General features: G+C 37.0%; 1 protein-coding gene across 1 annotated transcript in view; it reads left to right on the forward strand.

The window, feature by feature from the left end:
• LOC113267547 (phospholipid-transporting ATPase ABCA3-like) overlaps positions 1-24,039 on the forward strand; it is a 178,948-nt gene that overhangs the window by 64,136 nt on the left and 90,773 nt on the right. Inside the window, exons 12-15 of the mRNA XM_057314873.1 lie at positions 1,237-1,354; positions 15,408-15,562; positions 22,035-22,190; positions 22,512-22,722. Coding sequence (XP_057170856.1) covers positions 1,237-1,354; positions 15,408-15,562; positions 22,035-22,190; positions 22,512-22,722 — 640 coding nt within the window. The remainder of the gene's footprint in view (positions 1-1,236; positions 1,355-15,407; positions 15,563-22,034; positions 22,191-22,511; positions 22,723-24,039) is intronic.

Here is a 24,039-nt window from a genome sequence, read left to right on the forward strand (position 1 = left end):
AGGCTAGGACTTCTAGTACTATGTTGAACAGCAGTGGCGAGAGTGGGTATCCCTGTCATATTCCTGACCTTAAGGGAAAAGCTCTCAGTTTTTCCCCATTGAGAATGATATTTGCTGTGGGCTAATGATAGATGGCTTATATGATGTGGAGGTATGGTCCCTCTATCCGTATATTTTGAAGAGTTTTAATTAAGAAACAATGCTGTATTTTGTCAAGTGTTTTTTCTTCATCAATTGAGAGGATCATATGGTTCTTGTCTCTTCTTTTATTAATGTGATCTATGAAATTGATTGATTTGCAAATGTGGAACCACCCTGGCATCCCAGGAATAAATCCCACCTGGTCATGGTGAATAATCTTTCTAATGTAGTGTTGGATCCTATTGGCAAGTATCTTAATGAGAATTTTGTCATCCGTGTTTATCAGGGATATTCTGTAATTCTTTTCTATGGGGTCTTTCTCTGGTTTGGGGATCAAGGTAATGCTGGCCTCATAGAATTTGGAAGTGTTCCTTCCAATTCTGTTTTTTCGAACAGCTTCAGAAGAGCATATATTAGTTCTGCTTAGAATCTCAAGAATTTCTGGGCATGCTCTTGTGTATCACCAAACTTCTGGCTGAAATCATGGCATCAGTTTTTCTGATCGTTGATGGCAACTTTATGAGGTTTCCTAGCCCTTACTACAATTGAATAAGCCCATAATTAACTATATTACACTCTTCATACATGGAAGATAGAGAGGCCTCCATTTTCCTTACCAAATGTGGATACTACTGTGCCTTCACACCTATTTGCCTAATATACAAACTCAGCACACCTACAAAAGTTGTTCATTATTCACAACATTAACTTTTTTCACAAGTTCGATAGTATGATGTTGCTTCTCTTTTTTTTTTTTTTTTTTTTTGACTTCTTTGTTGAAGTATAGTTGACATATAGTGTTACGTTAGTTTCAGGTGGACAACATAGTGATTTGACAAGTCCGTATGTTATGCTGTGCTTACAACCAGCATAGCCACCATCTGTCACCCTACAATGCTATTATAGTACCATTGACCATATTCTCTGTGCTGTGCCTTTCATGCCTATGACTTGTTATTGCATAACTGGAAACCTGTACCGCCTACCTTCACCTGTTTTATATTGTTGTTTCTTCTAAGGATAGAGTATATGAGTGTTCTGTCTTTCATAAGTGATAGTGACATATAACAAGTTACTCTTTCTTTTCTCTCACAGGAATTTGGTGACAAAGTAGTAGTAAACAACATGTCTTTGAATTTATATAAGGGACAAATCACTATTCTTCTAGGGCAAAATGGGGCAGGAAAAACCACAGCCTTGTCTCTTCTAATAGGTATGTATTCAGCTCTGTTTAGAGCAGAAGTCAGGTTCTTTCTGAGGCTTCAAACCAAACATGGTGGTATGGAATATGTTGTCATTTCAGTGTTGCAGATTTATTACACTTTAATTATTTACAACCGAGATCTCTTGGTAATGTAATAAATTCTTTCATTTATTCAATGAAAATATTTATATGCCAGTTCTTTTCATAGGAATTGGTAATACAGTGGTGATTGTTGTCACACTCAATTTTGTACGCTGGTGGAGATACAGGAAAGAAACTTGAAACTTAACATCATAAGTATGAAAGGAGATGTTATATGTGGGATGCTGTTCATCTAATAGAATGACACATAACCTGTTGGGGGGCTGAGAAAAAGGGCAGTGTCATCAAATCTGAGACAAATATGATATATAAAGATCTGCGAATGGAATCAAGAATATTATAGACCTAAGCAAAGACTAGGAGACTTAAAAGCAGGGAACCGACTAGATCAGAGATGGAATTTGAATAATAGCAAAAGATAAATCTAAAGGAATAATCAAAAGGTCAAATGAAAGGTTTGGGGGAAGCCATGCTATGAAAATTAGAATTTATGCTGACCGCAGTGAGAAGCCATGGAAGAATATTTTATATAGGTTTATATGTTAGATGCACTGCATTCACCAGAAAGGAAGAATGGATAGGGAATACCAGGACGATTAAAATCATGAATCCCACGTGGTGTGTGAGGTTAGCATAAGTTCTGAGGCTGGAATAGGGCTGAGCCCAGCAGTTGAGATACCATAGCCTCTCCTTTGAAACTAAAATGATGCCAAAACTAGCTGAGGGAGGGCAGACACCACCCACATTCTCTGATATTTTATATATTTGAACTGATTACCTGTAAGTTTCAGTTAAACCTCTTCTTAACAACATGACTACCCCGATAGTATCACAAAGTTGTAATTTGAATTATCATTAACCTAATGATAATATATGCATTATACATAGTTGATATGCTTTACATAAGTTATCTTGAAACACCCTCGATGTTCTGCATATAATCTCAGAACACATATAATACACTTTTCTGGAGTTAAAATGGAGGAGGAGTAGGGGACCGCTTTTTCAGCCGGTCCCCTGAGTCGAGCTGGATAGATACCAGACCAGCCTCAACATCCACGGAATCAGCCTGAGACGCAGGAAGATACATCTGGAACTCTACAAATGAACATCTCCAGCGCTGAGTATTGAGGTACAAAGCGGGGAGCTGTGAAACCACGCACAGATATCGGAAGATAAACGGAAGGGGGAGGGAGCCACCACATTCGGCCCAGGGAAGCGGTAGCCACGTGCACGGAGGAGCAGGCAGACTCGTGGACCGGCACCCGCGAGACAGCAGACTGAGAATGTGAGCCGGGGAACGCGCGTGACCAGACTGAGGACTGGAGCTTTGGAGCACACGGGGGCAGCTGGCGGCTGGCGGTGTTAGAAACAAAAAGGACAGAGACACGCAGGCCCTGAAAGTGAGGGCTGGGATGCCGGATGTGGGGCACATATCCTGGGATGCTGCAGGGTTGAGCAGCACCAACAGAAACAGAGTTAAAGTGGCCAGAACATCAGTGGAGAACGGTCCGCGATCCCTCTGTTCTGAGACAGAGGCTGAGATTTGGCCACTGCTGCTCTGACTCTCAGAAGAGGCACAGCAAACCGCCAGGGAAAGCCGCCAGAGAACAAAAGCCTGGAAATACCGGCACACAGTGTGCCCACCCCCACCCCCCCTTGCAGGGGACACGGAGACTCTACCCAAACAGGGTTGCCTGAGTATCGGTGCGGCAGACCCTCCCCCAGAAGGCAGGCTGAAAAATCAAGAAGCCCACATCCCTAAGGTCCCTATAAAACAAGGGCGCACGGCCTGGGTCCCGGTCAATAATTTGGGCTCTGGACAACCCCACAACCTCTCCTCATCAGAATGACGAGAAGGAGAAATCCCCCCCAGCTAAGAAAAGACAATGAGTCTGTGGCCTCTGCCACAGAACTAATGGATATGGATATAACCAAATTATCAGAAATGGAATTCAGAGTAACAATGGTCAAGATGATGTGTAGACTTGAAAAAAGTATTAACAAAAATCTTAATGAGAATATAGAATCTCTAAGGGCAGAAATGAGAGCGAATCTGGCAGAAATTAAAAATTCTATGAGCCAAATGCAGTCAAAACTAGAGGCTCTGACGGCCAGGGAGAATGAGGTAGAAGAACGTATCAGTGAATTGGAGGATGGGTTAGTAGAAGAGAAAGCTAAAATAGAATCTGGACTCAAAAAAATCCACGCTCAGGAACGTAGGTTACGGGAGATTACTGACTCAATGAAACGTTCCAGTGTCAGAATCATCGGCATCCCCAAGGGGGTGGAGAAAAACAAATATCTCTAGAAGAGATATTTGAACAAATTGTAGCTGAAAACGTCCCTAATCTAGCAGGGAAACAAAAATTCGTGTCCAAGAGGCATAGAGGACCCCTCCTAAGCTCAACCACGACAAACCTACACCACGTCATGTCATAGTGCATTTGCAAATATTAGATCCAAGGATACAGTATTGAAAGTGGCCAGGGCAAAGAAATTTCTCCCATACCAAGGCAAAGGTATCAGAATTACGTCAGACCTGGAATGAGAGAAAGGGTTGGGGGGGGGCATTTTTAAAGCTCTTTCAAAGAAAAACATGCAGCCAAGGATACTTTATCCAGCAAGGCTGTCATTCAAAATTGATGTAGAAATAAAGACCTTCCAGAATCGCCAGTCATTGACCAATTTTGTAACCATGAAACCAGCCCTACAGGAGATATTAAGGGGGGTTCTATAAAGGTAAAAAGGCCCCAAGAGTGATACAGAACAGAAAGTCACAATCGATAGAAACAGAGACTTTACTGACAACATGGCATCATTAAAATTATATCTCTCAATAACCAGTCTCAATGTAAATGGCCTAAATGCTCCCATAAAGGCCACAGGGTTGCAGATTGGATAAAAAGACATGACCCATCCATTTGCTGTCTACAAGAGACTCATTTTGAACCTAAAAATACATTCAGACTGAAAGTAAAGGGATGGAATACCATCTTTCAGGTCAATGGACCTCAAAAGAAATCTGGGGTAGCAATTCTCATATCAGACAGATTGGATTTTAAACTAAAGACTATAGTTAGAGACACAGAGGGGCACTATATTATTCCTGAAGGATGTATCCAACACGTGGATAAGACAATTATAAATATCTATGCCCCCAACAGGAGAGCAGCAAGATACACAAGCCAACTCTTAACCAGAATAAAGAGACATATAGATAAAAATACGTTAATAGTAGGGGACCTCAACACTCCACTATCAGCAATAGACAGATCACCTAAGCAAGAAATCAGCAAAGAAACAAAAGCTTTGAATGCCATACTCGACAAGTTGGACCTCATAGATATATATAGAACACTACACCCCAGAACCAAAGATTACTCATTCTATTCTAATGCCCATGGAACAATCTCAAGAATAGACCACATTCTGGGTCACAACACAGGTATCAACCGATACCAAAAGACTGAAATTATTCCCTGCATATTCTCAGACCACAATGCTCTGAAATTGGAACTCAACCACAAAGACTCAAACACTTGGAGACTAAGAACCATCCTGCTCAGAAATGACTCGATAAACCAGGAAATCAAAAATCAATTTAAACAACTTATGGAGACCAACGAGAATGAAAACGAAACGGTCCAAAACCTATGTGATACTACAAAGGCAGTCCTAAGGGAGAAATACATAGCCATCCAAGCCTCACTCAAAAGAATAGAAAAATCTAAAAGGCAGTTTTTATATTCTCACCTCAAGAAGCTGGAACAGCAACAGAGGAACAGGCCTAATCCACACACAAGAAAGCAGTTGATCAAGATTAAAGCAGAAATCAATGAATTAGAAACCAGGAGTACAGTAGAGCAGATCAACAGAACTAGAAGCTGGTTCTTTGAGAGAATCAATAAAATTGACAGACCACTGGCAAGACTTATCCCAAAGAATAGAGAAAGGACCAAATTAATAAAACTATGAATGAAAAAGGAGAGGTCACAACCAACACCAATGAAATTGGAAGGATTATTAGAAACTTTTATCAACAGCTTTATGCCAATAAATTAAGCAACTGGAAGAGATGGAGTCCTTCCTGGAAACCTATAAACTACCAAGACTGAAACAGGAAGAAATTGATTTTTTAAACAGGCCAATTAATTATGAAGAGATTCAGTCAGTGATAAACAGCCCTCCAAATAACAAAACCCCAGGCCCGGATGGTTTTCCTGGGGAATTCTACCAAACATTCAAAGAAGAAATAATACTTATTCTCCTAAAGCTAATTCAAAAAATAGAAACAGAAGGAAGCTACCAAACTCATTCTATGAGGCCAATATTACCTTGATGCCCAAACCAGGCAAAGACCCCATCAAAAAGGAGAATTACAGACTGATTTCCCTAATGAATATGGACGCCAAAATCCTCATCAAGATCCTGGCTAATAGAATCCAACAGTACATTAAAAGGATTCTCCATCATGACCAAGTGGGATTCATCCCTGGGATGCAAGGGTGGTTCAACATTCGCAAATCGATCAGCGTGATACATCATATCAACAAGAAAAGACTCAGGAACCATATGATCCTCTCAATTGATGCAGAAAAAGCATTTGACAAAATACAGCATCCTTTCCTGATTAAAACCCTTCAGTGTGTAGGGATAGAGGGTACATTCCTCAATCTCATAAAAACCATCTATGAAAAGCCTACAGGAAATATCATTCTCAATGGAGAAAAGCTGGAAGCCTTTCCCTTAAGATCAGGAACACGACAAGGATGCCCACTCTCGCCATTATTATTCAACATAGTACTAGAAGTCCTTGCAACAGCAATCAGACGACAAAAAGGGATAAAAGGTATCAAAATCAGCAAAGAAGTCAAAATGTCTCTCTTCGCAGATGACATGATACTCTATATGGAAAACCCAAAAGAATCTACTCCCGAACTACTAGAAGTTATAGAGCAATTCAGTAACGTGGCAGGATACAAAATCAATGCTCAGAAATCAGTTGCATTTCTATACCCAAACAATGAGACTGAAGAAAGAGAAATTAGGGAATCCTTCCCATTTACGATAGCACCAAAAATCATACGTTATCTCGGTATTAACCAGAGATGTAAAGGATCTATATTCTGGAAACTACAAATCACTCTTGAAAGACATTGAAGAAGACACAAAAAGATGGGAAAATATTCCATGCTCATGGATCGGAAGAATTAACATAGTTAAAATGTCCATGCTACCCAGAGCAATCTACACTTTCAATGCTATCCCGATCAAAATACCAATGACATTTTTCAAAGAACTGGAGGAAATAGTCCTTAAATTTGTATGGAACCAGAAAACACCCCGAATCACCAAGGAACTGTTGAAAAGGAAAAACAAAGCTGGGGGCATCACAATGCCAGATTTTGAGCTGTACTACAGAGCTGTGACCACAAAGACAGCATGGTACTGGCACCAAAACAGACACATAGACCAATGGAACAGAATAGAGAATCCAGAAATGGACCCTCAGCTCTTTGGGCAACTAATCTTTGACAGAGCAGGAAAAAACATCCAGTGGAAAAAAGACAGTCTGTTTAATAAATGGTGCTGGGAAAATTGGACAGCTACATGCAAAAGAATGAAACTTGACCACTCTCTCACACCATACACAAAGATAAACTCCAAATGAACGAAAGACCTTGATGTGAGACAGGAATCCATCAAAATCCTAGAGGAGAACATAGGCAGCAACCTCTACGACATCGGCCAAAGCAAACTTTTCATGACACATCTCCAAAGGCAAGAGAAACAAAAGATAAAATGAACTTATGGGACTTCATCAAGATAAAAAGCTTCTGCACGGCCAAGGAAACAGTCAAAAAAACTAAGAGGCAGCCCACGGAATGGGAGAATATATTTGCAAATGATGCGACAGATAAAAGACTGGTATCCAAGATCTACAAAGAACTTCTCAAACTCAATACATGAGAAACAAATAAAATCATAAAATGGGCAGAAGATATGAACAGACACTTTTCCAATGAGGACATACAAATGGCTAACAGACACATGAAAAAATGTGCAAAATCCTTAGCCATCAGGGAAATTCAAATCAAAACCACACTAAGATACCACCTTACGCCAGTTAGAATGGCAAAAATAGACAAGGCAAGAAACAACAATTGCTGGAGAGGATGTGGAGAAAGGGGATCCCTCCTACATTGTTGGTGGGAATGCAAGTTGGTACAGCCACTCTGGAAAACAGTGTGGAGGTCCCTTAAAAAGTTAAAAATTGAGCTACCCTATGATCCAGCCATTGCACTACTGGGTATTTACCCCAAAGATACAGACGTAGTGAAGAGAAGGGCCATATGCACCCCAATGTTCATAGCAGCATTGTCCACAATAGCCAAATCGTGGAAGGAACTGAGATGCCCTTCAACAGATGACTGGATTAAGAAGCTGTGGTCCATATATACAATGGAATCTTACTCCACTATCAGAAAGAATGAGTTCTCAACATTTGCTGCAACATGGACGGCACTGGAGGAGATAATGCTAAGTGAAATAAGTCAAGCAGAGAAAGACAATTATCATATGATTTCACTCATCTATGGAACATAAGAAATAGGAAGATCGGTAGCGGAAGAAAGGGATAAAGAAAGGGGGGTAATCAGAAGGGGGGATGAAGCATGAGAGACTATGGACTCGGAGAAACAAACTGAGGGCTTCAGAGAGGAGGGGGGGTGGGGGAATGGGATAGGCTGGTGATGGGTAGTAAGGAGGGCACATATTGCATGGTGCACTGGGTGTTATACGCAACTACTCAATCATCGAACTTTGCATCAGAAACCAGGGATGTACTGTATGGTGACTAACATAATATAATAAAAAAACATTAAAAAATAATAAAATAAATAAATAAATAGAATGGTACCACCTTACACCAGTTAGAATGGCAAAAATTGACAAGGCAAGAAACAACAATTGCCTGAGAGGATGTGGAGAAAGGGGATCCCTCCTACATTGTTGGTGGGAATGCAAGTTGGTACAGCCACTCTGGAAAACAGTGTGGAGGTCCCTTAAAAAGTTAAAAATTGAACTACCCTATGATCCAGCCATTGTACTACTGGGTCTTTACCCCAAAGATACAGATGTAGTGAAGAGAAGGGCCATATGCACCGCAATATTCATAGCAGCATTGTGCACAATAGCCAAATCGTGGAAGGAACCAAGATGCCCTTCAACTGATGACTGGATTAAGAAGCTGTGGTCCATATATACAATGGAATATTACTCAGCTATCAGAAAGAACGAGTTCTCAACATTTGCTGCAACATGGACAGCACTGGAGTAGATAATGCTAAGTGAAATAAGTCAAGCAGAGAAAGACAATTATATGATTTCTCTCATCTATGGAACATAAGAACTAGGAAGATCGGTAGGGGAAGAAAGGGATAAAGAAGGGGAGGGTAATCAGAAGGGGGAATGAGGCATAGAGACTATGGACTATGAGAAACAAACTGAGGGCCTCAGAGGGGACTGGGGTGAGGGAATGGGATAGACCGGTGATGGGTAGTAAGGAGAGCACGTAATGCATGGTGCACTGACTGTTATACGCAACTAATGAATCATCAAACTTACATTGAAACCAGGGTTGTACTGTATGGTGACTAACATAATAAAAAAAACATTAAAATAAAAAAAGTAATGCACTTTTGCATCTCCGTGTGCTCATGCCCTTTCTCTCAATGGTAGTGCCTGAACCACCCGTCCACCTATTGAAATCCTATTCATACACCAAGACGGAGCTGAGAAGCAAACCCACTGGGAGCAAATTGTCAGAGATGGTAGCTCCAAGTTCTAGTCCCTTCCTAGACAAGATAGATAAGAAAGCACAAAATGTCAGAACCAATTTTGCCAGAGCTCTGGAAATAGGCAAACACTTACAGCAATTAAACAAGACTAAATGAAGATGGAGGCAACTTAGAAGCAAGAGGTAAGAATGATATCAGAAATATGGTGAATTTGGAAGCTCCGGGCCCTCATCCCCATAGAGACACTAAGTTAACAACAATAAACAGACAAACATACTTTTTTAAAAACTCCAGAAACCAGTTTGGATGCTGCAACATGCAAATGTATGCATGACCAATACCAAAAAGTGCAGGAAGCTTATGGCATTATTTCACCCCAACTCCTTCCCCAACATGGCATGGCACAATCAGGAGGAAATACCCCAATTCCAAGCTTCTCCCTTGGGACAGAAAGAAAAGACTAGGATTTGTATCCAATGTTCTGGCTTGTCTGGGGGCTTCCTGAAGGGTTTCTGACTTGGCTAATGGAGAACTAATGGGAGCCGCAACGTGGTATGGATGCCAAGTTGGAAGTCATGGAAGAACAGAGGCAAATGCTGCAGCACTTTAAAGTATTTTAAAGCAGCAGGAAATCTGCAATTCCCCATTCAGGTGCCAAGGAAACAACAGAATACAGGCAGAGAACTGCAAAAGAAACACAATCTCCAAGCTGCTTAAGGCAATTAAGACAGTTTGAAGCAGTCATATATAATAGAATGAAAGCATATGCACGACCTCAAAGACCTATCCCCAGAAAATGTTTTAAGGTCCTAAAACCTCTAGCTGGGATGATAGGTGAAGGACTTCCCCTGCATGAAGCCAGTCCATAAAGACGGTGAGAGATGTCTGTTTTTTAAATGTTAAAATCTCAACAAAACATAACAAGGCATAAAAAAAAAAACTCACAAGGAAACCTGCCCCAAAATAACAAAATAAAACCCCAGAACATGACCCTTAAGAAACACAAATCTCTGAATTACCTGTCAAAAAGTCATTTTAAGATGTTCAATGATCTAAAAGGGAACACAGATAGACAAGAAAATGAAATGATGCATGAACAATTAAAATACTAACAGAGGTTGAACTAATTTTTTAAAAACCCAAACAAATCCTGGATATGAAAAATATAACTAATTAGAAAATTTTTATTAGAGGGTTTCAACAGTAGAGTTGATCAGGCAGGAAAATGAATTAGCAAACTTGAAGATAGGTTATTTGCAATTATCAAGTCAGAGGAGTGAAAAGAAAAAAGAATGAAGAAAAGTGAAGAGAGCCTAAATGACTTACGGAATATCACCATGTGGGCCACTCTGTGCACTATGGAAGTCCCAGAAGATAAGCAAAAGAAAAAGAGAAAGGGACAGAGCATTTATTTGAAAAAATAATGACTGAAAACTTGCCAAATTTGAGGGGAAAAAATGGACATACAAATTCAAGAAGGTCAGCAAATTACAAGTAGAATAAACTGAAAGAAACCCATAAATGAGACACATTATAATCAAACTAAAAATTCAAAGAATGAAAATCCTGAAAGAAGCAAGAGAAAAGTGACTCTTCAATTGCAGTTGATGCTCTTCAAGATTTTAAGAGGATTTTTTAGTGGAAACCTGGAAGGTCAGAAAGTAGTAGGATATTATATTCACAGAGCTGAAAGAAAAAAACAACTACAACCAAGAAAACTACATCTGTTAAAACTTTGAAAAGAGGGAAAATTCAGATTTTCCTAGTTAAGCAAAAGCTGAAATAATTAATTACCACCAGACCTCTCCTATAAGAAATTATTATAAAGGGAGTCATTCAAGTTGAAATTCAGGACACTAGACAGATACAAAGGCATATAAAAATATAAACTTCTCTAATAAAGGTAAATATGTGGACAAATATAGAAATGTAATTTTGGTGCATAAATTCACTTTTAACTCATAGAACTTAAAAGCATAAAAATAATTATAAACCTATGTTAATGAGTACACAGTATATAAAGATGTAATTTGTGACATCAGAAACATAGTGGAAGGACAAGGCTATAAATAAAGTTATTGTCATCATAAAATTGATCATTATAATTTTTTTTAATATTTTATTTATTTATTTGACAGAGATAGAGACAGCCAGCGAGAGAGGGAACACAAGCAGGGGGAGTGGGAGAGGAAGAAGCAGGCTCATAGCGGAGAAGCCTGATGTGGGGCTCGATCCTGGAACGCCGGGATCACGCCCTGAGCCGAAGGCAGGCGCTTAACCACTGTGCCACCCAGGCGCCCCTGATCATTATAATTTTAAGATATTTACATTAATCCCTATGGTAGCCACAAAGAATACCTATAGATATCTATAGATATACACACAAAGGAAACAGGAAAGGAACCAAAGCATGGCAATATAAAAAACAAAAAGTGAAACACAAAGGAAGGCAGTAAAAGCAATAGTGAGAAGCAAAATGCTACAGACAGAAAGTAATAAAATGGCAAGAGTAAGTCCTTCCCTATCAATAATTACTTTTTAAATAAATGGATTAAATTATCCAATCAGGGGCACCTGGTGTCTCAGTTGGTTAAGCGTCAGCCTTCGGCTCAGGTTGTGATTCCAGAGTCCTTGGATCTAGCCCCACATCAGGCTCCCTGCTCAGTGGGGAGCCTCCTTATTCCTCTCCCCCTGCCCCACCCCCCGCTTGTCCTCTCCCACTCTCTCTCTCTCTCAAATAAATAAAATCTTTCACAATAAATAAATAACCCACTCAAAAGATATAGATTGACTAAATAGACTTTTTAAAGGATACAAATATATGCTATCTTTAAGAGAATCACTTGAAATCTAAGGACACACATAATCAAGTAAATAGATGAAAAATAAATGCAAATGATAATCAGAGTAGAGGTGATGATACCAAATCAAACACTATTGCAAAGGGGAAGAAGGTATCAAATCAACAGGAAAATATAACAATTATAAATATATATTTACCAAACATCAGAGTTCTTAAAAAACAAAGCAAATATTGGAGAAATAGAGAAATAGACAGTAGCACAATCATAGTAGGAGACTTTAATACTCCACTTTCAATAATTTTACAACTTGACAAAAACTCTATAAGAAAATAGAGATCTTTAACAACAATTGGACCCAACAGACATGTACTAATACTCAACCTAACAACAGCAGAATATACATTATTCTCAATAAGGCATAGTACATTCTCCAGGAGAGATCACATGTTTGTTTACAAAATAAATCCTAACAAATTTTAAAATAATGAAATTATACAAAGTATCTTTTCCAGTCACAATAGAATGAAACTACAAATCAATAGGAGAAGGAAAAATTGGAAAATCCACAAATATGTGGAAGTTAAACAACACACCTTTCACAACCAATGGGTCAAAGGAGGAATCACAAAGTAGAAAGTATCTTGAGAAAATTTAAAATGAAAACACAGTATACAAAACTTACAAGATGCATCAAAAGCAGTGCAAAAATGGAATTCTATCATTGTGAACACTTACATTACAAAAGAAGAAAAATCTGATATTAACAACCTAACTGCATACTTTAAGGAACTAGAAAAAGAAAAACTAAACCCAAAGATAGTAGAAGGAATAATATAATAACACTGTGGAGATAGAGAATGGGAAAATAATAGGAAAAAATAAAACTTAAGAATTGTTTTTTTGAAAAAATCAACAAAATTGAAAAAAATCAAATAATTAAAAATGAGATGTGGGATATTACAGCTTATGCCACAGAAATAAAATGGATCATAAGAAAATACAGTGAACAAGTGTATATTAGAAAACTTCATAACCTAGAAGAAATGGGTAAATTCTTAGACCCATGCAACCTACCAAGACTGAATTGTGAAGAAATAGAAAATCTGGATACACCTATAGCTACTAAGGGAATTGAACAGTAATGAAAACCCTCTCAAAAGAAAAGCTTAGGACCAGATGATTTCACTGGAGATTTCTACCAAACATTTAAAGGAAAATTAACACCAGTCCTCTTCAAATTCTTTGAAAAGATTGAAGAGGAGGGTACACTTACTACATCATTCTATAAGGCCTGTATTACCCTGATACCAAAGTCAGACTGGGACACTACAAGATAAGGAAACTATAGAACAATATCCCTGATGGACATAGATACAAAACTAAAAAAAAAAAACACACACACACAACAACAACAACAACAAATCTACAAAGCTAATTCAGCAATACATTAAATGGATTATTTTGGGTTTTCCATGTAGAGTATCATGTCATCTGTGAAGAGAGACAGTTTGACTTCTTCATTGCCTATTTGGATACCTGTTATCCCTTTTTGTTGCCTGATTGCTGTTGCAAGGACTTCTAGTACTATGTTGAATAATAGTGGCAAGAGTGGGCATCCTTGTCGTGTTCCTGATCTTAAGGGAAAGGCTATTAGCTTTTCCCCACTGAGAATGATATTCGCTGTAGTCTTTTCATAGATGGTTTTTATGAGATTGAGGAACGTACCCTCTATCCCTACACTCTGAAGGGTTTTAATCAGGAAAGGATGCTGTATTTTGTCAAATGCTTTTTCTGCATCTGTTGAGAGGATCATATGATTTTTGGCTCTTTTCTTGTTGATATAATCTATCACACTGATATATTTGTGAATGTTGAACCACCCTTGCATCCCAGGGATGAATCCCACTTGGTCATGATGGATAATCCTTTTAATGTATTGTTGGATCCTATTAGCTAGGATCTTGTTTGAAAAACAGTGTGGAGGTCCCTTAAAAAGTTAAAAATTGAGCTACCCTATGATCCAGCAATTGTACTACTGGGTACTTACCCCAAAGATACAGACGTAGTGAAGAGAAGGGCCATATGCACCCCAGTGTTCATAGCAGCATTGTCCACAATAGCTAAATTGTGGAAGGAGCCGAGATGCCCTTCAACAGATGACTGGATTAAGAAGATGTGGTCCAATTATACAATGGAATCAGAAAGAACAATTTCTCAACATTTGCTGCAACATGGATGGGACTGGAGGAGATAATGCTAAGTGAAATAAGTCAAGCAGAGAAAGACAATTATCATATGGTTTCTCTCATCTATGGAACATAAGAAGTAGGAAGATCAGTAGGAGAAGAAAGGGATAAAGAAGGGGGGATAATCAGAAGAGGGAATGAAGCATGAGAGACTATGGACTCTGAGGCACTGAGGGCTTCAGAGGGGAGGAGGGTGGGGGAATGGGATAGGCTGGTGATGGGTAGTAAGGAGGGCACGTATTGCATGGTGCACTGGGTGTTATACGCAAGTAATGAATCATGGAACTTTACATCAAAAAAATTAAAATTAAAAATTAAAAAAAAAAGAAAACGATTACCCAACATTTGCAGCAACATGGACAGGACTGGAGGAGCTTATGCTAAGTGAAATAAGAGAATTATCATATGGTTTCACTCATTTATGGAACATAAGAAATAGGAAGATCGGTAGGAGAAGAAAGGGAAGAATGAAGGGGGGGTAAACAGAAGGGGGAATGAACCATGAAAGACTATGGACTCTGGGAAACAAACTGAGGGCTTCAGAGTGGAGGGCGGTGGGGGAATGGGATAGGCCGGTGATGGATATTAAGGAGGGCACATATTGCATGGTGCACTGGGTGTTATATGCAACTAATGAATCATGGAACATTACATCAAAAACTAAGCATATACTGTATGATGACTAACATAATAAAAAAATTATTTTAAAGAATCAGAGGCTCAACTGACTGAACCACCCAGTTGCCCCAATCTTACATTTTCATCACATCTACACAGTACCTCATCTGGTTCACAAATATAGGAACAGTCTGATTGCAATGTGAATGTATTAGAATATAACAAATTATTTATATGTTTTTATTACCAATATAATCCAGACCCATTGTAGAAAATTTGTATACAAAAGCAGAAAAGAAAAAAATTTAAAAATAGCTAATCCCATTACATAGATGTAATTACTGATATTTTCCTGAACTATTCTGTAGGAGATAGTGCTAATTCTTTGAGTAATCCACAAGCAGGCTGAATTTAAGATACTAATTTGCTATATCTTATAATGCTCTCTCAACAAAGCTTAGCTGCTTTTATGTCTTCTGCTTACTCATAGGTTATTACCCTCCTACCAGAGGAGAGGTTTATATTCATGGATTTGACATGTCAAAGAATTTATTTGAGATTCGAAAACACTTGGGCTTCTGCCCACAGCATGACATATTGTTTAATGACTTGACACTCTTAGAAAACCTTTTTTTCTACTCTGTGGTAAGTCAGAAATGTTTTAAAATTATACAGTAAATTTATTTTTTTTTCTTTTGGTATATAGACATGTGAAGTTTAACACATTCAGCTAGCACCACAGAATATTTTCATCACCCCAAAACACTTCCTTGTGCTATTCCTTTGCAGTCATCCCTATCCCACCCTGGTAATCACTGGTCTATCCTTAATCACTAATGTCTTGTCTTATTGAGAATACCACATGAAGGAATCATATACTATGTAGCCTTAAAAGATTAGCTGCTTACACAGAGCATAATGCCTTCGAGATCCATCCATACTTGTATCAGTAGTATGTTTCTTTTCATTGCTGGGTAGTATTTCATGTTTAGATGTAATACAGTACACCAATTAAAGGACATTTGGGTTGTTTACAGTTTGAGTATGAATAAAGCTGTTCTGAATTTCATGTAAAGTGTTTTGTGTGTAAACATAATTTTTCAATTTCTCTCAGAACGAGATTACCAGATCATATTATAAGTGTTTATCTTTATAAGAAACTGCCAAACTGCTTTCTAGAGTTACTATACCATTTTTCACCCCCACCAGCAGTGTAGGAAAATTCCAATTGCTGCATATCCTTGCCAGAATTAGGTATTGTAATACTTTTTAACATTTTTTTTAAGGGAGAGAGAGCGCAGCAGGGGTGGGGGGCAAAAGGAGAGGAAGAGAGAGAATCTCAAGCAGACTCCACACTCAGTGCAGAGCTTGATGTGAGGCTCAATCTTATGACCCTGAGATCATGATCTGAGCTGAAATCAAGAGTCTGATGTTTAACCAACTGAGCCACCCAGGCACTCCTATACTTCTTAACATTTTAACCATTCTAATAGATGTGTAGTTGTATATCATCCTGGTTTTAATTTGCATTTCATGAATGGCTAATGGTGTCGATTATCTTTCATGTGCTTATTTCCCATTTTTATACCTTCTTTGATGAAATATTTGTTCAGGCCCTTTGTCCATTTAAAAAACTGGGTTTATTTTGTTATTCAATTTTTGACAGTTCTTTATATATTCTGGATATACGTCTTTTGTTGGATAATGTGCTTTGCAAATTTTTCCCTATTTCTGTAGTTTGTCTTTTCATTTTCTTGGCAATGCTTTCTACAGAGCAAAAGTTTTTAATACTGAAATCCAATTTGTCACATTTTTTATCACATTTTTCTTAAAGGATACTGCCTTTGCTGACTTTTCTAGAACTCTGTGCCTAACCCCAAGACATGAAGATTTATTCTATATTTTCTTCTAATTTTTTTGATTTTTATGTTACACTTGGATCTATGGTCCACTTGTGGGTTAGTCTTTGCTTAAAGGTATAAAATGTGGATCTAGGTTCATTGTTTTTGCATATAGATGATCAATTGTTCAAAAACCATTTTTCAAAAATACTGTTCTTTCATCTTTGAATTGCTTTTTGCATTGTCAAAGATCAAATGGTTATATTTCTGTGGACTTACTTATCAACTCTCTTTTATGTGCTATTGATCCACACTGCCCTGATTTGTATAGCTTTATAGTAATTCTTAATATGGGATAATGCTATTCATCCAACTATATTCCTTTTCTTTTTTTTTTAAGATTTTATTTATTTATTCGACAGAGATAGAGACAGCCAGCGAGAGAGGGAACACAAGCAGGGGGAGTGGGAGAGGAAGAAGCAGGCTCATAGCGAAGGAGCCTGATGTGGGGCTCGATCCCATAACGCCGGGATCATGCCCTGAGCCGAAGGCAGACGCTTAACCGCTGTGCCACCCAGGCGCCCCTATATTCTTTTTCTAAGTGTTTAAGCTGTTATAGCTATTTGGCCATTCCAGATAAATTTGTGTATTATCGTTTATGTGTCTACAAAAGTTCTGCTGTGATTTTGATTGGTATTACATTAAACCTGTATATCACTTTGTAGAAAATTAACATTGTTACCATGTTGAGATTTCAAATCCTTGATCATGGTATCTCTATTAAGTTAAGTTTTTGGTATCATCACCATTTTTAGTTTTCAGTATACAAGTCCTATATTTTTTTTCATTATTTGGAGCCTTAAAAAGTTTTTTGATTTCCAGTTTTTCATTGCTTATACATAGAAAAATGATATTTATATGTTAACCTATTATTCTTTGACCTTACTAAGCTCACTTAATGGGTTTAGGAGGGGTTTTTTTTGTAGACTCCTTGGTTTTGTGCATAGACCATCATATTGTTGGAGAATAGGGATAGTTTCTTTGTGCCAGTATGTTTGCCTTTTATTTCTTTCTTTTTTTTTTTTTTTTTTGCATGCCACCCCAGCTGGAAACAGCATAGTGTTGTGGGTATCCTTGACTTGTTTCTGATCTCAGGGATAGCATTCTGTTTTTCACCATTAAAAATTTTTTGCAGATACCCTTTATCACTGTGAGGAAGTACCTTTCCTTGTTTTTTTAATTTTATTTTAATTCTGTTATAGTTAACATACAGTGTTATATTAGTTTCAGGTATACAACATAGTGATTGAACAATTCTGTGTATGAGGGTAGTGCTCATCACAATAAGTGTACTTTTAATCTTCTTCACCTGTTTCAGCCATCCCCCCTACTCACCCCCACTCTAGTAACCATCTGTTCTCTATAGTTAGAGACTTAAAAGACTCTTAAAAGAGTCTGTTTTTTCAGTTTGTCCCTTTTTTCTTTGGTCATTTGTTTCATTTCTTAAATTCCAGATATGAGTGAAATCATTTCATATTTGTCTTTCTTTGGCTGACTTATTTCACTTGGCACTATACCCTCTAGATCCATCCATGGTTTTGCAAGTGGCAAGATTCCATTCCCTTTTAATGCTGAGTAATATTCCTGTGTGTGTGTGTGTGTGTGTGTGTGTGTGTGTGTGTGTGTATCACATCTTCTTTATGTGATTCAGTGTTATTTAGTGCTCTGCCCGTGTAGCTTCTAAAATGATCTGCATTCTCTTTCTAATGTAAGCATTTATTGCTATGATTTTTCCTCTTAAGCACTCCTTTGTTGCACCACACAAATTTTGACTTGATTTTTTATATTTTCATTTTTATTCAGTTCAAAATATTTTCTGTATTCCTTGAGACTCTGTGACTCATCATTTACAAGTATGATCTTTAATGAAAAATGATGGAAAGTTGTCCTGCTTTCTTTCTGTTAGTTTAATTCTATTTTGGTCAGAGATCATATTTTGTGTAATTATAAGTGTTTTAAAATTGCTAGGGTTTTATGACTGAGGATATGGTCTATTGTAGTTACTATTCCATATGCTTTTGAAAAGAATATGTTTTCTGCTGTTTGGTTAGAATTTTCTGTAAACATCAGTTAGATTCAGTAACTTGATCTTGTTTAGTTCTTCCATATATTTGCTGATTTTTGTCTAGTAGTACTGTTACTTAGGAGTATTTCTGAAATATCCTATTATAGTCATATATTTTTTATTCTTCATTTCCATTCTATTCATTTTTATTTCCTGTGTTTTAAGGTCTATTGTTATATGTATGCACATTTAGGATTATTATGTTTTATTATTCTATTATCAACATGTGATGTCTCTCTTTTGTCTCTGGTAGTTTTTTGTTGTTGTTCTGAAGTCAACTTTATCTGATATTAGTATAACCATTCCAGCTTCCTTTTGATTTGTGTTTTTTTATTAAGTTCAATTAGCAAACATAGTACATAACTAGTTTTTGACATAGTGTTCAATGATTCATTAGTTGCATATAACACCCAGTATTTTGTGTTTTCATGGTATATCTTCTAGAAACACTTTACTTTAAACTAACCTATATCATTAAATTTTAAGTGAGCTCCTTGTAGACATTGTATAAAAAAGTCATGTTTTCCATACAATCTGAAAATGTCTTTTAATTGATGTGTTTAGATAATTTAGTTTTAATGAACTACTAGTAAACTTATATTTAAATCTATCCTTTTACTATTCTCACTTTTTTCCCTCTGGTTACCCTTTCCAATTTTATTTTGGGTTGTTATTTTTTTAGTATTCCATTTCAGTTTGTCAATTGTGATTTTTAGTATATCTCTTGTATACACTTCCAGTGATTGCTCTAGACATTGCAAAATACAACCTTAGCTTTCACAATTATTTAGAATCAATATTTTCTGACTTTATTTGGAATGTAGAAACCTTACCACTTACTTGTGGGTTCTTTATCCCCCTCCTTTATGCTATAGTTGTCATATATTAAATGTACAAATACTGAAAACATCAGACAATGCTATATTTTTCATTTAAAGCTATCTAGTGTGTTTAAAGAACCATAAGAAAATAATAGTTATTATACTTACTGTTTCTTTATCATTCATAATGTTTTGGGTTTTCTATATTATTTCTCTTGTGTTTGAAAAATATTCTTTATCAGTTCTTTTAGACCAGTACTCTTGGCTACAGTTTCTCTTAGTTTTCCTTCACTTGAAAGTACCTTTAATTTACTACCATTTTCCAAGAATATTTTTGCTTGACATAGAAATCTGGTTTAACAGTTCTTTTCCTTCAGCAGTTAAAAATGTTGCTCCCCTGCTTTCTGGACACCATGGTTTCTGATGAGACATACGAAGTCATCTGAATTATTCTCCTATAGATAATTTGTCATTTTTCTCTGGGCACTCTCAAAAAATATTTTTGTCTTTATTTCAGCAATTTGGCTATAATTTGTTTGGTGTGGATTTCTTTGAGTTTACCTGGATGGAGTATAGTCAGCTTCTTCAATCTGTAGGTTTGTGTCTTATTCCAAACCTAAGAAGTTTTCAGTCATTATTTCTTCAAATATTATTTCAACCATATATTCTTTCTTCTCTCCTTCTGGAACTTCAGTGACGTGAATGTTAGACATTTTGTTATTGTCCCGAAAGTCCCTTGGGCATTGTTTTTTTTTTTAAGTTTTTATTTAAATTACAGTTAGTTAACAGACAATGTCATATTAGTTTCAGGTGTACAATTTAGCAATTCAAAACTTAACATATAATTGTTCATTTTTTTAATCATTTATCTCTCTGTTGTTCAGATCGGATAATTTTTATTGATCTCCCTTCAAGTTCACTGACCCTTTACTCTATAATTTCTATTCTACTACTACTGAGTATATCTAATGAGCTTTTTATTTTGATTATTGAATTTTTTTAGTTTTAAGATTTCCATTAATTTCTTTTTCTTTATTTTGATACTTTCTACTTTAATTCCAGCATCTGTGCCATCCTAACATTGCTATCTGTTGACTGTCTTTTCCTAAGTGAGTTGAGATTTTTGTGATTCTTTGTGTGCCAAGTAATTTTTGTTTTTATCCTGGAGGTTTTCAGAAGTAACTCATGAGACTGCATCTTGTTTATGTCTTATCTGTGGACTGTGGTTTTAGTGTCAGCTTTGAAGTCTGCAGTGATGATCCAGTCTCTCCCATGTATGTGTTATTCATTAGTCAATTCACACCTGGGTAGAGGTTTACTAATTAGCATAATTTTAAAGTTTGGTGATCCATGTATGTAAATGATGGGATGAATTAAACACATGTGTTCATAAACAACTTTACAGTAATACTTTCCTGCTCCTCTCTCCTGTTATCTCCCCAGTATTTCCTGGTTCCTGAAGATTCCTTTCTCAGTCCTCCAGCCAGAAATTTTCTACTTTCATGATTTTGCCACATACAAGTGGCTGGAAAATAGAGAAGGTGGTAAAAAGCAACTGGGTCTGACCCTGTCCTGTTGGAGCCATGACTCTACTTAACAGAAGATTTCCTTCTCTCAGAGTTTTGGCTTTTGCAGGATTCCTATTCCTTTCTACTCTTGCCACCATTCCTGCCACAAGACTCCTGATGGGTTGGGACACAAAAGGACAGCCAAAAAAAAAAAAAAAAAAGGAATTGGCCCTCCCACACTCTCTCAGAGCTTTAGGAGTGACTTCTTTTGCATTCCTTAAGCCAGAACTAGAGAGTTTCTCCTTAATCTTATTCCATCTGCACTATCAGTATTTGGATACTTTGTGTTCAGGCTAGGAGGATACACAAGGGGAAAAATGGTAATCCCAGTGCTGGCACAGTGATACTTCAAAATATGGTGTTCTTTCTGATCCAACTGTTGATGTTTACTTTTTATAGTTCTCCAGGTTTAATAATTGAGTTCAGTGGGAAATGAAATTGCGGGGCGGGGGGGGGGGGGTGTAGATGGTTTACTCCATCATACCTAGAAAATAGAACTGTTTCTTTTCTCCATTTCTGAGCTTCAGGTGTCTATAAATCTGAAAATAAATTCTTTTTTTAGGAATTCTCCTTTAGACTTAAAGGGAGGCAATGGCAAAAATATGTAGCTGATGTGAGAAAAGAGATAGTATAAAATGTTTTAAGGGTACAGTAGCAAGAAACTTCATTTAGCTACATAAATATACAAAGAGAGTTATTATCTAAAAACTTTCCAAGGATAAAGATGGATGCACCATGTAAATTCTGCCTTCTCTTTTTTAGGTAAAAGGACTATATCAAAACGTTTATTCTATGGAAATTGACCATATGCTGTCTACTTTTAACCTGCTAGAAAAACGTAATACATTTTCAAGGTCACTGAGTGGAGGAATGAAGCGCAAACTCGCCATCATTATAGCACTCATAGGGGGCTCCCAGGTATTAAGGAAAAGAGAATGGGGGGGCGGGGAGGCACAAACCATGGGTTCCTGCCAAGTGGGCTGGAAAACTCAGCTGAGAAAACCCTGAGAGATGGTATGAATCTTAAAGAAATGCTGCCAATGATAATTAGAAGGAATTTGCATTATTTGGCTTAATTGTAATAATTATGGTTTGGGATTATTTTTTTCTAGGGTTTTTATCACTATGTACAGTCTAGATTCTGTATCTTAGCTTACGTGTGTTCTTCTCAAGTAGCAGTTATCTCACAAGTATCCTAGTATCTATTATCAATGGTCAAGGAATTCTTCTGGTTTTTAGGTGATGATACTCGATGAACCATCATCTGGCATGGACCCAGTCTCAAGGAGAGCCACCTGGGATCTCCTTCACCAGTATAAACAGGATCGCACCATCTTACTGACCACCCACTACATGGATGAAGCTGATCTCCTGGGTGACCGCATTGCCATCATGGTCAAGGGGACGCTGCAGTGCTGTGGCTCTTCTGTCTTCCTGAAAGAAATATATGGTTCTCTCTCCCTTTGCTCATTCTTGGGATATTGATGCCTTAGTAATATTCTTCTAACATGATTTTAATTATATGTTGTCTACATAGCCAAAATTTCAGTGGCTCCCTCTGTCCTACTAATTAGATCTCAACAATTCTGAGTAGTTTTTAAGGCCCTTTGCAACTTGGATCTTCCTTATATATATTTATCATTTGTTCTCCAACACATACATTCAGACTCACAAAATTCCTTTGTCAACCTACAAAGTCCCTGCTTATTTCTCCCATTTTGCACCTACTGACAGTTTTCTTTGTTCCTAGAATACAGTTGTGTCCAAATAGATTTATGTTGTTGAGTAACTAATTGGTTGATGAGAAGAGGAAATAGAGAAATCAGTCATCTCTGATCCTAATTTCTCATTTGCCACATAAGTATTAAATCCCCAATATGATGAGACAATGAGAGAACTCTAAAATATAATTTACAGTAAGGATGTAGTACAGAATGAAAGCATCATACAAGTAGAATAAAACAGTCGTTGACTTTAATAAGTATAGGACTTTTTTAGGAGATAAAACTGATAAACAGTGCATTATTGAGGGCTGAAATTATAGTAATAGGAATTCAAAATTGGAGGGTATAAACATAAACGTAGATAATTAAGGATGAATTGGTTCATCATTCAGTATTTTGATTCATTCAACTCACATTAATTATTCTGTGCTAGTTATTGTGGTATCCACTTTACGTGTCATATTTAATATTCAAAACAACAACCTTATTTTATAGAATGTAAAACTGGGCCTTAGATTAAAAAAATTATCTAAAGTCCTATTTCTTTGTCCATTTAGATATTCAAAGTTTGTGGTCACCTTATGGGTTTGAGTTTGTGCAGTTGACTTGTGTGCCTAGGTTATGAGCCACATCATTTAAACAGCTATGCTTTTGATAAAGAAATCATTTATAATTTCTAACAGCATTCACTAATGTTACTAATTATTGATAAGCTAGTACATAATGCACAAATCAGTGTTTTAAAAGGTATAATACTTTGGAATGGTCCAGTCCCTTCTTACATGCTAAACTTTAAATATACTTAAATTGGCTTCTTACATCTTGATCAAAAGCCTAGGATTTTTGTTTGCTTCTTTGGTGGCATAGGAAATTCCATGTTGGTGTTAGCATTCAACTCTCACTACCTAACTTCTCTGCAAAAGGAGGCATTTTCTATTCAGTTTTAAGAGCATGAGACAATTGTGTCATGATTCCTGAGAAATGAAAAACAATTCATATATCAATTTGTAAGTAAAGCAAAAGTAGTTTTTTGTTCCAATAGC

The sequence above is a fragment of the Ursus arctos genome, unplaced genomic scaffold (assembly GCF_023065955.2).
Source record: "Ursus arctos isolate Adak ecotype North America unplaced genomic scaffold, UrsArc2.0 scaffold_2, whole genome shotgun sequence".
Taxonomy (NCBI): domain Eukaryota; kingdom Metazoa; phylum Chordata; class Mammalia; order Carnivora; family Ursidae; genus Ursus; species Ursus arctos.